The sequence below is a fragment of the Pogoniulus pusillus genome, chromosome 20 (genome assembly GCF_015220805.1).
Source record: "Pogoniulus pusillus isolate bPogPus1 chromosome 20, bPogPus1.pri, whole genome shotgun sequence".
Classification (NCBI taxonomy): domain Eukaryota; kingdom Metazoa; phylum Chordata; class Aves; order Piciformes; family Lybiidae; genus Pogoniulus; species Pogoniulus pusillus.
The window spans coordinates 21,601,677-21,618,366 of record NC_087283.1 but is presented as its reverse complement, the minus strand read 5'-3'; the positions used below and the strand labels follow the sequence as shown (position 1 = coordinate 21,618,366).

The 16,690-nt window shown below is 60.3% G+C and overlaps 1 protein-coding gene across 1 annotated transcript; it reads left to right on the top strand.

The window, feature by feature from the left end:
* The first annotated feature begins 5,955 nt into the window (after positions 1 to 5,955).
* On the top strand, positions 5,956 to 15,555 carry LOC135184250 (adhesion G protein-coupled receptor G3-like). The gene is made up of 11 exons (XM_064159813.1): positions 5,956 to 6,131; positions 6,230 to 6,347; positions 7,821 to 7,961; positions 8,045 to 8,167; positions 8,242 to 8,281; positions 8,355 to 8,455; positions 9,830 to 9,942; positions 10,081 to 10,364; positions 12,432 to 12,525; positions 14,418 to 14,704; positions 15,119 to 15,555. Exons 1-11 carry the CDS (start codon positions 5,956 to 5,958, stop codon positions 15,232 to 15,234), a joined length of 1,593 nt encoding a protein of 530 aa, XP_064015883.1. The 3' UTR covers positions 15,235 to 15,555.
* Positions 15,556 to 16,690: the final 1,135 nt, after the last annotated feature.

Here is a 16,690-nt window from a genome sequence, read left to right as displayed (position 1 = left end):
AGGGGTGGGGGGGAAGGACCAACGCTGGCTGCTTTGCTGCTGTGCTGCCTCCTAGGGCTGCTGTGGGTGCCCAGGGACCCATGATGGGGCCAAGCCCCTTGCCCCCAGCCACCAACCCCACCCCCATCCCTCCCCTTCCTCCCCTCCCCCCCCCCCGAACTTGGCATCCTTGGGGGCAAAAAGGGGAGGGAATAAAGGCTGCAGACACTGGAAGGGGCAAAGCCAGAGCCTGGTGCCCTCGGGGTGTGCCCATCCCATGCTGCCAAGGCTGAAGATGATGGAGGAGGAAGGTTCCACCTTGCTGGTGGCTCCTCAGAGGAAGGCAGAATGGCTCTGCCCACCCCTACCCCCTCCACCCACCCTGTGCCAGCTTCCAGCAGCTGCAAAATCCTCTGGGATTGGTTGTTCTGTGTCTGGGTTTGGGGGGTGGGGGGGGGGGTTGAGTGGGTGTGAAAGTTCCAGGGGTGTTCCCCCCTTCTCCCCCCCCTCCCACCTAGGCCTGTGCCCATTAAAGTTGATCATTGCTTAGAGTTGATCCTTGCTGGGAGTGTCTCTGCTCCTCCCTGGGGGGGGGGGGGGAAAGGTCCAATCCCTGCCAGGGTTGCCCCAACCTTGGTGCCAGGACCTGGTGTTTTGTGCCATAGGAGCCTGGGAGCAGGAAGGATGCTCCTGGCAGAGCACCAACAGCCTGGGGCTGGAGGGGTTGGGGAAGTGGAGAGGGATGGAGAGGGGTAGAGAGGGGTGGATGGGGGGGGGAGGGGCAAGGATAGGGATGGAGGGGGAGGGTGGGTTTGATGGGAGGGGGTATGGGGAGTGATGGAAGGGGTTGGAGGGGGATGGAGGAGCATGGAAGGGGGATGGAGGGTCATGGGAAGGGGTGGAGGGGCATGGAAGGGGGATGGGGGTTGATAGGAGAGGGTATGGAGAGTGATTGGAGGGGGCTGGAGGAGCATGGAAGGGGGATGGAGTGGCATGGGAAGGGGTGGAGTGGCATGGAAAGGGGATGTGGGTTGATAGGAGGGGGTATGGAGAGTGATGGAAGGGGATGGAGTGGCATGGAAAGGGGATGTGGGTTGATAGGAGGGGGTATGGAGGGTGATGGAAGGGGTTGGAAGTGGAATGGAAGGGGTTGGAGGGGGATGGAGGTGGAATGGAAGGGGATGGAAAGGAATGGAGAGGGATGGAGTGGCACAGAAGGGGGATGTGGGTTGATAGGAGAGGGTATGGAGAGTGATTGGAGGAGCATGGAAGGGGGATGGAGTGGCATGGGAAGGGGTGGAGGGGCATGGAAAGGGGATGGGGGTTGATGGGAGGGGATATGGAGGGTGATGGAAGGGGTTGGAGGGGGATGGAGGAGCATGGAAGGGGGATGGAGTGGCATGGGAAGGGGTGGAGGGGCATGGAAGGGGGATGGGGATTGTTAGGAGGGGGTATGGAGAGTGATGGAAGGGGTTAGAGGGAGATGGGGGAGCATGGAAGGGATTGGAGAGGGATGGAGTGGCATGGGAAGGGGTGGAGGGGCATGGAAGGGGGATGGGGGTTGATAGGAGGGGGTATGGAGAGTGATGGAAGGGGTTGGAGGGGGATGGAGGAAGAATGCACTGATCTGGGGGGGATGGAGAGGGTTGGAACAGGTTGGAGGGGGATGGAGGAGGCTTGGATTGATCTGGAGGGGACTGGAGGCTGATGGAGGAGGCTTGGACTAATCTGGAGGGGGACGGAGAGGGTTGGAACAGGTTGGAGGGGGGTGGACGAGGCTTGGATTGATCTGGAGGGGACTGGAGGCTGATGGAGGAGGCTTGGACTAATCTGGAGGGGGACAGAGAGGGTTGGAATCATTTGGAGGAGGCCTGGACTGATCTGGAGGGGGATGGGGAGGGTTGGAATAGGTTGGAAGGGAACTGGAGGAGGCTTGGACTGATCTGGAGAGGGATGAAGAGAGTTGGAATAGGTTGGAGGGGGATGGAGGAGGAATGGACTGATCTGGAGGGGGACAGAGAGGGTTGGAATCGTTTGGAGGAGGCCTGGACTGATCTGGAGGGGGATGGGGAGGGTTGGAATAGGTTGGAAGGGAACTGGAGGAGGGTTGGAATAGGTTGGAAGGGAACTGGAGGAGGCTTGGACTGATCTGGAGGGGGATGGGGAGGGTTGGAATAGGTTGGAAGGGAACTGGAGGAGGCTTGGACTGATCTGGAGGGGGCTGGAAGGGGGTGGGAGGTGGTGCCACGGGGCAGGAAGCTGCTGCAGACTCCAGGGACTGTCATTACCCGGCAGAGGGAGGCTGGCAGAGGATGGGAGTGGAAAGAGGGAGGCTTCCCAGGACGGGCACCACCTTCCCTGGTGGGCAGGCAGGGGACAGGTGCCCTGCTTGTGCCACTCGCAAGCGCAGCACCACACCTCCCACCCCCCCACACGCCAGTTCCCCTTCCAGATGATGCTGTGCTTGTGCTTCATCCCCCCCCCCTCCACCTTCACCCACCTCCCTCCAGCTCCTGCCTGGGTCAGGGGCACCTCCCCAGGGAGATGCTTCGCGGCTGGCAGCGATGCCCAGCGCTGTGCCCGGCGGCATGGGACAGGGCTGTGCCAACACACCTCGGGGCTGGTAGGGGTGAGGGGGACTTGGCAGGATGAAGGGGAGAAGGGGAAGGAAAAGAGCCTCGAGGCAAGCAGGGGAAGTGGCCAAAGAGGAAACCACACAGCTCTGGTGGTTGGCAGCCTCCCTCCTGGCTGCCAGGAGGGCACTTGCCAGCTCACAGGAAGGCACAAGGCCAGCCTTGGAGTGCTGTGTCCAGCTGTGGGCTCCTGAATTGCAGAGAGCTGCTGAGGTGCTGGAAGGTGCTGAGAGAAGGGCAGCAAGGCTGGGGAGGGGCCTGGAGCACAGCCCTGTGAGGAGAGGCTGAGGGAGCTGGGGGGGTGCAGGCTGCAGCAGAGGAGGCTCAGGGCAGAGCTGATTGCTGCCTGCAGCTGCCTGCAGGGAGGCTGTAGCCAGGTGGGGTTGGGCTCTGGTGCCAGGCAGGCAGCAGCAGCAGAAGGGGCCCCAGGCTGAAGCTGTGGCAGGGCAGGTGTGGGCTGGCTGTGAGGAGGAAGCTGCTGGCAGAGAGAGTGATTGGCACTGGCATGGGCTGCCCAGGGAGGTGATGGAGTGGCCGTGGCTGGAGGGGTTGGAGCCAAGGCTGGCTGGGCACTGAGTGCCATGGTGTGGTTGTGTGGGCAGGGCTGAGTGCTTGGTTGGCACTGAGTGCCATGGTGTGGTTGTTTGGGCAGGGCTGGGTGCTAGGTTGGCACAGAGTGCCATGGTGTGGTTGTTTGGGCAGGGCTGGGTGCTAGGTTGGTACTGAGTGCCATGGTGTGGTTGGTTGGGCAGGGCTGGGTGCTAGGTTGGACCTGATGAGCTTGGAGCTCTCTCTACACAGAAGGGAAAGGAGGGCACAGCCCTGGCCTCGGGAGCAGCCACAACGCCCTGGGGGCAGCTGGAGGAGGAGCAGAAGCACTCAGAGAAGGGGAGCAGAGCATCACAGCATGGCCAGGGCTGGCCAGAAGACCCCAGCATGCAACACCAGCCTGTTCCTGGGCATTGCCCTGCTGCTCCTGCTGTTGCCCGGTGAGTGGTGGGTGAGGGGGATGTGGGCAGCCCTAGTTTGAGGTCTGCAGGAGCTTGCTGAGTGCATTGTCCCACGAGGAAAGCACTGACCCAAAGACCATGGCAAGGTTGCACCCTGAAGGGGACTGTCCCTGCTGGAGTGCCCAAGGAGCTGGCAGAGAGGCTGGGATGCTGCTGGGGGCTATGGTAAAAGCTGGCACCAGAGCTCAGAGTCTTTTCTGTGATCCAGCCAGGGAGGGGGCACGGTGATGTGCCAAGGTGGGCATGGGGGCTTTGCCTGTAAGACATTGAGGGGCAGGGGAAGGGCCAGAGAAGGGCAGGAAAGGTGGGGAAGGGTCTGGGGAGGGGCAGCTGAGGGAGCTGGGGGTGTGCAGTGTGGAGCAGAGGAGGCTGAGGCAGAGCTCATTGCTCTGTGCAGCTGCCTGAGAGGAGGCTGCAACCAGCTGGGGCTGGGCTCTGCCCACATGCACCAAGCACCAGGACAAAGGGAAGCAGCCTCAGGCTGTGCCAGGGGAGGTTCAGCTTGGAGATGCTGTGGGCAGCAGGAGCAGGGCAGGGATTGTACCCCTGGAGTGGGCACTGGGGAGGTCACAGCTTGGATGCTGGGGTCAGTTTTGGGTCCCTCAGTCTCAGAAGGACATTGAGGAGCTGGAGCAGGGCCAGAGAAGGGCAGGAAAGGTGGGGAAGGGTCTGGGGAGGAGCAGCTGAGGGAGCTGGGGGTGTGCAGTGTGAGGAAGAGGAGGCTGAGGGAGAGCTCATTGCTCTGTGCAGCTGCCTGAGAGGAGGCTGCAGCCAGCTGGGGTTGGGCTCTGCTGCCTGGGCTCAGGGGATAGGAGGAGAGGACCTGGCCTGGGACTGTGCCAGGGGAGGCTCAGGTTGGAGAGGAGGAGAAATTCCTTTGCTGGTGGAGTGGTCAGGGCTTGGCAGAGGCTGCCCAGGGAGGTGGTGCAGTGCCCATGGCTGGAGGTGGCCAAGAAAGGTGTGCCCATGGCTGGGGTTGGGTTGCTGCTTGGACTGGATGATCTCAGGGCCCTTTTCCAACCCAGACTATTCTGTGCCTCAGCATCTCACCAGCCTCTATAGCTGCCCAGTTGCATTTTGATGTCCATGGCACTCCAGAGCTGCTTCTTTCAACCCTGGCACCTGCCTGATTCTCCTGCTCCTCATAGAACCATAGAATCAGCAGGTTGGAAGAGAGCACCCAGCCCTGCCCAACCAACCACACCATGGCACTCAGTGCCAACCTAGCACCCAGCCCTGCCCAACCAACCACACCATGGCACTCAGTGCCAACCTAGCACCCAGCCCTGCCCAAACAACCACACCATGGCACTCAGTGCCAACCTAGCACCCAGCCCTGCCCAACCAACCACACCATGGCACTCAGTGCCAACCTAGCACCCAGCCCTGCCCAACCAACCACACCATGGCACTCAGTGCCCAGCCAGCCTTGCCTCCAACCCCTCCAGCCACGGCCACTCCACCACCTCCCTGGGCAGCCCATGCCAGTGCCAATCACTCTCTCTGCCAGCAGCTTCCTCCTCACAGCCAGCCCACACCTGCCCTGCCACAGCTTCAGCCTGGGGCCCCTTCTGCTGCTGCTGCCTGCCTGGCACCAGAGCCCAACCCCACCTGGCTACAGCCTCCCTGCAGGCAGCTGCAGGCAGCAATCAGCTCTGCCCTGAGCCTCCTCTGCTGCAGCCTGCACCCCCCCAGCTCCCTCAGCCTCTCCTCACAGGGCTGTGCTCCAGGCCCCTCCCCAGCCTTGCTGCCCTTCTCTCAGCACCTTCCAGCACCTCAGCAGCTCTCTGCAATTCAGGAGCCCACAGCTGGACACAGCACTCCAGGGCTGGCCTGAGCAGGGCTGGGCACAGGGGCACAAGAACCTCCCTTCTCCTGCTGCCCACACTGCTCCTCAGCCAGCCCAGGATGCCACTGGCTCTGCTGCCCACCTGGGCACACTGCTGCCTCCTCTGCAGCTGCTCTCTCACAGCACCCCCAGGGCCCTCTCTGCCTGCCTGCTCTCAGCCCCTCTGGCCCCAGCCTGCACTGCTGCTTGGGGCTGCTGTGGCCAAAGTGCACAACCTGCCCTTGGCCTTCTTCACTCTCATCCCCTTGGCCTCTGCCCACCCATGCAGCCTGCCCAGGTCCCTCTGCAGGGCTCTGCTCCCCTCCCACAGCTGCTCCTGGTTTGCTCCATGTGCAAGCTCACTGCTGCCAGACTCTGGAGCTTGTCTGCCACTGATTCCTCCTCCCTCCTCTTCCAGACGCCGCTGGCAAGCTGGAGCAATGCACTGGTGAGTGTTCCCCTTCAACCCTCCCCTCCAGTACCCTGGCACCCAGCAGTCACCTCGATGCCCTCCTGCCCAGCCCTGAAGCGGGGTGATGGACCCCCCCTCTGCTGCAACATGTTGGTGGAGTCGGAGGAGCAAGAGCCTGGTACCCCCAGCGCTGCCCTGCCCTGGCACTGCTCCGAGCTGGGGCGCTCCAGCAGCCCTGCCTGTGCCTGCCTGCGGGAACGTTGGCTCAGGTAGAGGGTAAGGGTTGGCTCCGGGTGGCCTCTGGGGGGCTCACAACCCTCCGTGTCCCCCCTCCCCCCCTGGTGCCACGACCCTCCCATCCCCGCAGGCTGCTGCAGTCGGCGGGACCTGCGCTGCAGGGCAGGCTGGAGGGGCTGAAGGTGCTGCTGCTGAACGTCAGCAGGGCTCTCACCCGGGATCTCCTCATCGCCTTCTCCCCCACCGAGGTGAGATCTGTCCCTCTGCTTCCCGAGCATTCCTTGGCCTCTCTGTCCTGGGCTCTGGTGTCCCTGCAGCACCCTGAGGACGTTCAAGGTCAGGCTTGCTGTGTTGCTGGGCAGCCTGCTCTGGTTGGAGGTGTCCCTGAGGACATCCAGGGTCAGCCTTGTGTGTCCGAGGTGGTGATGTCATCAGAGAGATGATGCTGCCAGTGGAGAGGTGATGATGTCAACAGAGAGGTGATGTCAGCAGAGAGGTGATGATGTCATCAGAGAGGTGATGATATCAGCAGAGAGGTGATGCTGCCAGCAGAGAGATGATGATGCCAGTAGTGAGGTGATGTCAGCAGAGAGGTGATGCTGCCAGCAGAGAGGTGATGCTGCCATCCCAGAGGTGATGCTGCCAGCAGAGAGGTGATGTTGCCATCACAGAGGTGATGTTGCCATCAGAGAGGTGATGCCAGCAGAGAGATGATGCTGCCAGCAGAGAGGTGATGATGCCATCACAGAGATGATGCTGCCAGCAGAGAGGTGATGCTGCCAGCAGAGATGTGATTATGCCAGCAGTGAGGTGATGCTGCCAGCAGCGAGGTGATGATGTCAGCAGAGAGGTGATGCTGCCAGCAGAGAGGTGATGCTGCCAGCAATGAGGTGATGATGTCATCAGAGAGGTGATGCTGCCATCAGAGAGGTGATGCTGCCAGCAGAGAGGTGATGCTGCCAGCAGAGAGGTGATGCTGCCATCAGAGAGGTGATGCTGCCAGCAGAGATGTGATGCTGCCAGCAGTGAGGTGATGATGCCAGCAGAGATGTGATGATGCCAGCAGCGAGGTGATGCTGCCAGCAGAGAGGTGATGCTGCCAGCAGAGAGATGATGTTGCCATCAGAGAGGTGATGTTGCCATCACAGAAGTGATGCTGCCATCAGAGAGGTGATGCTGCCAGCAGTGAGGTGATGATGCCAGCAGCGAGGTGATGCTGCCAGCAGAGAGGTGATGATGCCAGCAGAGAGATGATGCTGCCAGCAGAGAGGTGATGCTGCCAGCAGAGAGATGATGTTGCCATCAGAGAGGTGATGTTGCCATCACAGAAGTGATGCTGCCATCAGAGAGGTGATGCTGCCAGCAGTGAGGTGATGATGCCAGCAGCGAGGTGATGCTGCCAGCAGAGAGATGATGCTGCCAGCAATGAGGTGATGATGTCATCAGAGAGGTGATGATGTCAGCAGAGAGGTGATGCTGCCATCAGAGAGGTGATGCTGCCATCAGAGAGGTGATGTTGCCATCAGAGAGGTGATGCTGCCATCAGAGAGGTGATGCTGCCAGCAGCGAGGTGATGCTGCCAGCAGAGAGGTGATGATGCCAGCAGCGAGGTGATGCTGCCAGCAGTGAGGTGATGATGCCAGCAGAGATGTGATGATGCCAGCAGCGAGGTGATGCTGCCAGCAAGGTGCCCCCCTCACCACTGCTATTCTCCACCACAGGGCCCCAGGTTGCTGGAGGTGACTGAAGAGAGGAAAGCAGGCAAAATCCACCTGCCCAGGGAGATCTTCCAGTCCCTGAGCAGCCTGGCAGCTCGCCTGGTGGTGACAGTCCTCAACCTCCGGCACTTTGGCATGTTCAAGGTATCAGCTGGCACTGCCAGCGCCCCTCCAGCTGGCACCTGCTACCTGCTGGCTGGTGCTCAGGCAGAGTTGCTCCCATCCAGGAGGTCAACCAGACAGGAAAGGTCCTGGATGACACCGTGGTGGGCATCACAGTTGGGGAGACTGGCATCTCTGGGCTACAGCACCCTGTGAAGCTCAGCTTTGCCCATGGGCAGCTGCCTCAAGTAAGTGGGCTGTGGTTTACCCCTCCTCTGCCCCTCAGCGTGGCAAAGGCTGACTTTGTGCTCCCCTCTTGCAGGGTCTCACCCCACAATGTGTCTTCTGGGATGCCACCAAAGGTATGGTCCTGGGCAGGGTTGGGTGAGGGGCTGGGGTGCTGTGCCCACTGCTCACAGCTATGCCACCCTCCAGGACTGGCAGGAGGCTGGAGCAGCAGTGGATGTGCCACCCAGCCCGGGGATGAAGGGACAGTCTGCTCCTGTGACCACCTCACCTTCTTCACTCTCCTCCTGGTGACAATCCCACTCCCATCCCCTCCCTCCTGGTGACAATCCCACTCCCCTCCTGCTCATACCCTGTCGGTGCCACCTGCCCTACATTGGTGGCCCTTCGAGGTGCCACAAGCTCAGGGACACTCAGGCAAGCTCAGGTCCTGCACTCAAGCTTAAGGCTCAGCAGCTGAAGGGTGGAAATAGCTCCCAGCCTGCCCACAGGCTCTGGAGCAGCAAGGGTTGGGGTCCTGGCTCCTGGTAGAGGTTCCCAAGAGGGTATTTGGGGTGGTCCACCCTGGTGGGGAGAGCTTGAGGGAGCTGAAGCTCTTTAGCCTTGGAGAAGAGGAGCCTGAGAGGTGACTTCATTCATGTTGATTAAGAGGGGAGGGTGGTGAGACACTGGCACAGGTTGAGGGTGGTGAGACACTGGCACAGGTTGAGGGTGGAGAGACCCTGGCACAGGTTGCCCAGGGAGGTTGTGGAGCACAGAAGCACCCAATGTGATCAAAGATCACATTGGGTGCTTCTGTGCTCCACAACCTCCCTGGAGGTGTTCAATGCCAGCTTGGATGAGGCCTTGAGCAACCTGTTCTAGTGGGAAGTGTCCCTGCCTATGGCACAGGGAGGTTGGACTGGATGAGCTTTGGAGGTCTCTTCCAGCCCCTGCCCTTCTGTGACTCTCTGCTGGCAGTCACCTGTAGCATCACAGAACTCTTCTGGCTGGAGAAGACCTCCAAGATCATCAAGTCCAACCCTCAACCCAACTCCATGACCATTAAAACTCATCCCTTACTCCACTGAGCATCTCCTCTGAGAGCTTCTAGGGGGCACAGATTGTGTGTGGGTTGGACTGGATGAGCTTTGGGGGTCCCTTCTAGCCCCTGCCCTTCTGTGACTCTCTGCTGGCAGTCACCTGTAGCATCACAGAACTCTCCTGACTGGAGAAGACCTCCAAGATCATCAAGTCCAACCCTCAACCCAACACCATGACCACTAAAACTCATCCCTTACTCCACTGAGCATCTCCTCTGAGAGCTTCTAGGGGGCACAGATTGTGTGTGGGTTGGACTGGATGAGCTTTGGAGGTCCCTTCCAGCCCTTGACCTTCTGTGACTCTCTGCTGGCAGTCACCTGTAGCATCACAGAACTCTTCTGGCTGGAGAAGACCTCCAAGATCATCAAGTCCAACCCTCAACCCAACTCCATGACCACTAAAACTCATCCCTTACTCCACTGAGAGCTTCTAGGGGGCACAGATTGTGTGTGGGTTGGACTGAATGAGCTTTGGAGGTCCCTTCCAGCCCCTGCCCTTCTGTGACTCTGTGGTTATCAGCTCTGGGAGCTGAGGTGAGGTCTAGGTGAGGTCCAGGCTAACCCAATGTGCACACTTGGCAGAACCCAGCTCTGGATGAAGCCACAGCACAACCCCTGCTGGCTGTTGCCACTGCCAGCTGCGGGGTAGCCGCAGCCTTCTCCATCCTCACCATCGCTTTCTGCCTCTTTTTGAGGTAGGATGTGCCAGCAGCAGCCTCAGGCTGGGCTCAGCCTTGGGGCAGCTGTGGCTAAAACTTGCTGAGAAGATGGCTTTGGAGCCTGCTCAGGCTGTGAGCCTCTCCTCTTCCTCCTCCCCTCCTGGGGACTCTCAGGTGTGGCTTTAGGTTTGAGGAGAGCCTTCGCATCAACCTGGGGCTGCATCTGAACCTGGTGAGCAGCCTCTTCCTCCTCAACTTGGCCTTCCTGCTCAACAGCAGGCTGGCTGCTGGGAGCCAGCCTGGCACCTGCAAGGCCTTGGGGGGGTTCACCCACTACTGCCTGCTCTGCTGCTTCACATGGATGGCACTGGAGGGTTGCCACCTCTACCTCCTCTTCGTCAAGGTCCTTGGCACCTACATCCACCGCTACCTGGCGAAGCTGTGCCTGGTCGGCTGGGGTGAGTGCCAGCAGCCTGCTGGGTGTGGGGGCAGTGGGTGACAAGCAAGTGCCCATCCTGCCCACAGCTCTTCCAGGGCCCTGGAGGTGTTTAAGAAACCTGTGGATGTGGCATTTGGGGACATGGTTGAGTGGCATTGGGTTGAGGGTTGGACTCTATGGTCTTGGTGGGTGGCATTAAGAGTGTGGGCAGCAGATGGAGGGAGGTTCTCATCCTCCTCCTCTACTCTGCCCTGGTGAGACCTCACCTGGAATGTTGCATCCAGTTCTGCCCCCCCCCCCCCCCCAGCCCAGTTCAGGAGGGACAGGGATCTGCTGGAGAGAGGCTGAGGGAGGGCTAGGAAGATGATGAAGGGGCTGAAGCACTGCCCCATGAAGAGAGGCTGAAGGACCCAGGGGTGTTTGGTCTGGTGAAGAGAAGACTTAGAGGGAACCTGGGCAATGTTTGTTGATATCTGAGGGCTGAGGGTGAGGAAGGGAGGGACAGGGACAGCCTCTGTTCACTTGTGCCCTGGCACAGGACAAGGGGCAATGGGTACAAACTGAAGCACAGGAAGTTCCACCTCAACAGGAGGAAGAACTTCTTGAGTGTGAGGGTCCCAGAGCCTGGCACAGGCTGCCCAGAGAGGCTGTGGAGTCTCCTTCTCTGGAGCCTTTCCAGCCCTGTCTGGATATGTTCCTGAGCCACCTGTCCTGGATTCTCTGCTCCTGCTCTGGCAGGAGAGGTTGGACTCAATGAGCTATGGAGGTCCCTTCCAACCCTTATCATGCTGTGATGCTCTGTGTGTGGGATGCTGTGTGAGGGGGATGCTGTGTGTGTGAGGGATGCTGTGTGAGGGATGCTGTGTGTGGGATGCTGTGTGTGTGGGATGCTGTGTGGGATGCTGTGTGTGGAATGCAGTGTGTGGGATGCTGCGTGTGTGGGATGCTGTGTGTGTGGGATGCTGTGTGTGTGGGATGCTGTGTGGGGGATGCTGTGTGGGGGATGCTGTGTGTGGGGGATGCTGTGTGTGTGGGATGCTGTGTGTGTGGGATGCTGTGTGGGGGATGCTGTGTATGGGGGATGCTGTGTGAGGGATGCTGTTTGGGGGATGCTGTGTGTGTGGGATGCTGTGTGTGGGATGCTGTGTGTGGGATGCAGTGTGTGGGATGCTGTGTGTGGGATGCTGTGTGTGTGGGATGCTGTGTGTGTGGGATGCTGTGTGTGTGGGATGCTGTGTGTGGGATGCTGTGTATGTGGGATGCTGTGTGGGGAATGCTGTGTGTGTGGGATGCTGTGTGTGGGATGCTGTGTGGGGAATGCTGTGTGTGTGGGATGCTGTGTGTGGGGGATGCTGTGTGTGGGATGCTGTGTGTGGGATGCTGTGTGGGGGATGCTGTTTGTGGGATGCTGTGTGTGTGGGATGCTGTGTGTGGGATGCTGTGTGTGTGGGATGCTGTGTGAGGGATGCTGTGTGGGGGATGCTGTGTGTGTGGGATGCTGTGTGTGGGATGCTGTGTGTGAGGGATGCTGTGTGTGGGGGATGCTGTTTGGGGGATGCTGTGTGTGTGGGATGCTGTGTGTGGGATGCTGTGTGTGGGATGCTGTGTGGGGGATGCTGTGTGTGAGGGATGCTGTGTATGTGGGATGCTGTGTGGGGGATGCTGTGTGTGAGGGATGCTGTGTGAGGGATGCTGTGTGTGGGATGCTGTGTGGGGGATGCTGTGTGTGTGGGATGCTGTGTGTGGGATGCTGTGTGTTGGATGCTCTCTTTCAGCTGAAACAGCTGTGTGACTCTGTGCTGGGTGCACCAAATGCATGACAGCTCCTGTGCCCCCCCTGCCCCACACACCCCTCCCATCCCACTGGGCATCAACCAAGCAGCTGATCCCCTCAGGACATTCCTTCCTCCACTGCTAGCACCTTGGTGGGTTGGGGTGGCAGATGATGGCACAAGGAGGTTAGGAGGCACCTCAAGGGTCACCACCCACACCGTGTTCCTATAGCAACCACTGTGCCCCTAGCACCTGTGTGAACCCCCAAACCATCCCTGGTGCCCACCATGGGTCTCTCTTGCTCTCCTTGCAGGCTTCCCTGTCCTCGTGGTGGGGGTGGCAGGACTCATTGGCAGCTATGGAGAATACAGCATCCAGACCTTGGAGCAGCAGCCCATAGCCCACCTGTGCGTGTGCCACCAGCCACAGGGCTTAGGAGGTCCCCCTTGGGCACAGGGAGCAGGAACCTGGTCCTGCCAGGAGCAGGGTGCTTGGGTGGGGTGGTGTCCATCCTGAGCAGCTTTGCACCACACTTCTGCTTCCCCAATTGTGGTTACAACACAGCAGCTACAGCCATGGTAACCACCACCACCACCACCACCTCCCCTCCTGCACAGATGCTTCATGCGTGCTGGCATCTAGGTCTTGGGGTGTCACATCCAGCTGGCAGCTGGCACCAGTGGTGTGCCCCAGGGAGCAGTGCTGGGCACAGGCCAGGGCAATATCTTTATGGATTCTCTGGGGCAGGGGACTGAGTCCAGCAGCAGTGAGGCTGCAGATGGCAGCAAGCCAGGAGCAGCTGTGGAGCTGTTGGAGGGCAGCAGAGCCCTGCAGAGGGACCTGGGCAGGCTGCATGGGTGGGCAGAGGCCAAGGGGATGAGAGTGAAGAAGGCCAAGGGCAGGTTGTGCACTTTGGCCACAGCAGCCCCAAGCAGCAGTGCAGGCTGGGGCCAGAGGGGCTGAGAGCAGGCAGGCAGAGAGGGCCCTGGGGGTGCTGTGAGAGAGCAGCTGCAGAGGAGGCAGCAGTGTGCCCAGGTGGGCAGCAGAGCCAGTGGCATCCTGGGCTGGCTGAGGAGCAGTGTGGGCAGCAGGAGAAGGGAGGTTCTTGTGCCCCTGTGCCCAGCCCTGCTCAGGCCAGCCCTGGAGTGCTGTGTCCAGCTGTGGGCTCCTGAATTGCAGAGAGCTGCTGAGGTGCTGGAAGGTGCTGAGAGAAGGGCAGCAAGGCTGGGGAGGGGCCTGGAGCACAGCCCTGTGAGGAGAGGCTGAGGGAGCTGGGGGGGTGCAGGCTGCAGCAGAGGAGCCTCAGGGCAGAGCTGATTGCTGCCTGCAGCTGCCTGCAGGGAGGCTGTAGCCAGGTGGGGTTGGGCTCTGGTGCCAGGCAGGCAGCAGCAGCAGGAGGGGCCCCAGGCTGAAGCTGTGGCAGGGCAGGTGTGGGCTGGCTGTGAGGAGGAAGCTGCTGGCAGAGAGAGTGATTGGCACTGGCATGGGCTGCCCAGGGAGGTGGTGGAGTGGCCGTGGCTGGAGGGGTTGGAGGCAAGGCTGGCTGGGCACTGAGTGCCATGGTGTGGTTGTTTGGGCAGGGCTGGGTGCTAGGTTGGCACTGAGTGCCATGGTGTGGTTGTTTGGGCAGGGCTGGGTGCTAGGTTGGCACTGAGTGCCATGGTGTGGTTGGTTGGGCAGGGCTGGGTGCTAGGTTGGCACTGAGTGCCATGGTGTGGTTGTTTGGGCAGGGCTGGGTGCTAGGTTGGCACTGAGTGCCATGGTGTGGTTGGTTGGGCAGGGCTGGGTGCTAGGTTGGCACTGAGTGCCATGGTGTGGTTGTTTGGGCAGGGCTGGGTGCTAGGTGGGCACTGAGTGCCATGGTGTGGTTGGTTGGGCAGGGCTGGGTGCTAGGTTGGCACTGAGTGCCATGGTGTGGTTGGTTGGGCAGGGCTGGGTGCTAGGTTGGCCTGGCTGAGCTTGGAGCTCTCTTCCAACCTGCTTCATCCTCTGGTTCTATGACATCCAAGGTCCCCCTGGAGCTGCCTCAGGCTCCCTCCCAGCTGTTGGCAGTGGTGGATCTGCATCACTGCCTGCAGACCTCTAGCTCAGGTGGTGACATCCAAGGTCCACCTGGAGCTTCCCAGCTGAGCAATGTGAGGGCAGGGGACCTGCATCACTGTCCCCACTCCTTCCTTCTGACCTCAAAGAACCTCCCCAGCACAACGGTGTCCTCCCACCCCCCCACCCCAGCCGTGTCCCCATGGGTGCTGCTGGGGCTGGCAGAGCTCCTGGAAGCACTGCAGCTGTTTCTTTACAGGTGCTGGATCACTCCCAAACACCTCTTGGTCCATTACATCACCAACTGTGGCTACTTTGGCCTCATCTTCCTCTTCAACGTGGCTGTTTTTGCTGTGGTGCTGCACAAGAGCTGCTGCCTGCAGGGCAGAGGGGCAGGGCAGCCAGGTCGCAGGGCATGGAAGGTGGCTCTGGTGGCATTGGGACTCTTCTGCCTTCTGGGAGCCACCTGGGCCTTGGCATTCCTCACCCATGGCACCTCCTCTGCCCCTGTGCTCTACCTCTTCACTGTCCTCAACTCTCTCCAAGGTCAGGCAGAGCTCTGAGCTGGGTTCTTTGGGTTTGGGGAGGGGGGGGTTGAAGATAGAGGTTGACCAGGGGGTGCCAAGGTACCAGCATCTTCCCAGCACTGTCATGCCCTTCCCCCACCCCTGGCAGAGGGTGTAAAGGATGAGGTCCCAAGCACCATTGTGGAGCTGGTTGGGGCTTCCCAACCACATCCAAACCCCCACAGGTGATTTGTCTCCAAAGAAGCCATTTCCTTGGCAGAGGAACAGGGACATTATCTACCCTAAAGGGTTCACCTGAAGGATGGGGAGGTTGTCCTGGGGTAACCTTCTGGAAGCAGCAGGGAAGTGCTGCCAGCAGCATCCTGGCAGGATGCTTCCTGCCTGCATCTGCTGCTACTGCTGCTGCTGAACGTCTGCCTCCTTCCCCCTGCAGGAGTCTTCATCCTCATCTGGTTGGTTGTCCTCTACTACCCCAAGACAAAGGAGACCACAGGCTCCCTCTCCAACATCATCAGACATGACAAAGCCACCACAGTCTCCCAGGACTAGCTGCTGGCTGCACCTCCCTGCCTGCCTGCCTGCTGAGAGCGAGCTCCCATCCCGACAGAGGAGGAGGGCTCAATGTGCTGTGCCTCAGTTTCCCCTTCAGTGAGCCATGAGCCACTTTAAGAGGGCTTTTGGTTGCTTTCCTAATAGCTTACCTTGGGCAAGGAGCTCCAGAGATGTCCCTTCTGCCACTGTCACAGAATCACTGAGTTGTGAGATGCTGGGAGGTGGAGGAGTCACCATCCCTGGCTGCACCTGGAGTGCTGTGTCCTGCTGTGGGCTCCTGAATTGCAGAGAGCTGCTGAGGTGCTGGAAGGTGCTGAGAGAAGGGCAGCAAGGCTGGGGAGGGGCCTGGAGCACAGCCCTGTGAGGAGAGGCTGAGGGAGCTGGGGGGGTGCAGGCTGCAGCAGAGGAGGCTCAGGGCAGAGCTGATTGCTGCCTGCAGCTGCCTGCAGGGAGGCTGTAGCCAGGTGGGGTTGGGCTCTGGTGCCAGGCAGGCAGCAGCAGCAGAAGGGGCCCCAGGCTGAAGCTGTGGCAGGGCAGGTGTGGGCTGGCTGTGAGGAGGAAGCTGCTGGCAGAGAGAGTGATTGGCACTGGCATGGGCTGCCCAGGGAGGTGGTGGAGAGGCTGTGGCTGGAGGGGTTGGAGGCAAGGCTGGCTGGGCACTGAGTGCCATGGTGTGGTTGTTTGGGCAGGGCTGGGTGCTAGGTTGGCACTGAGTGCCATGGTGTGGTTGGTTGGGCAGGGCTGGGTGCTAGGTTGGCACTGAGTGCCCTGATCTGGTTGTTTGGGCAGGGCTGGGTGCTAGGTTGGGCACTGAGTGCCATGGTGTGGTTGTTTGGGCAGGGCTGGGTGCTAGGTTGGCACTGAGTGCCATGGTGTGGTTGGTTGGGCAGGACTGGGTGCTAGGTTGGCCTGGCTGAGCCTGGAGCTCTCTGCCAAGCTGGGTGAGTCTGTGAGAGCTTGGCTGTGCCACTCAGTGCCAAGGTCTGGTCGGTGTGTTAGGTCACAGGCTGCACTTAACAGCCTCAGAGGTCGATTCCAGCCTCAATCATTCCTTGACTAAGGTTGGGCAAAGCCTTCTAAGGTCATCGAGCCCAACCTGAGGGGAGGAACCAAACAGGACTGAAGGGAGCAGGGAGGGGCAGGAGCTTCGCCTTGCCCGCACAGCCTGGCAGCGAGCCCGGCTGGAGGCTCGCTGCAGGGAGCTCTCCTCTGCCAGAAGCTGATGCCTGCTTGCAGGGCTTGGACCCGCATCATATTCCCTGCTTCCAGAGCCACGAATTTAGTGCTGGGACGCTTAGAGCTGAGCTGCTTTAGGACCTTGGAGAAGGAGAGCCTCAGGCTTTCACCTTTCCGATCCCGGGGCGGGCGGCTGCGGTTTTAACCCGCTCCGGGATGCCTTTTTCCTTCTGTTCTCTTTATGTACCGATGATATCCTGGTGGCTACGGAGTAAAA

Coding starts and splice junctions, on each gene's coding strand:
- LOC135184250 (XM_064159813.1), top strand. CDS start 5,956: ATGCCCTCCTGCCCAGCCCTGAAGCGGGGTGATGGACCCCCCCTCTGC. Junction 7,962..8,044: donor GGCACTTTGGCATGTTCAAG/GTATCAGCTGGC, acceptor GCTCCCATCCAG/GAGGTCAACCAGACAGGAAA. Junction 9,943..10,080: donor GCTTTCTGCCTCTTTTTGAG/GTAGGATGTGCC, acceptor GGGGACTCTCAG/GTGTGGCTTTAGGTTTGAGG.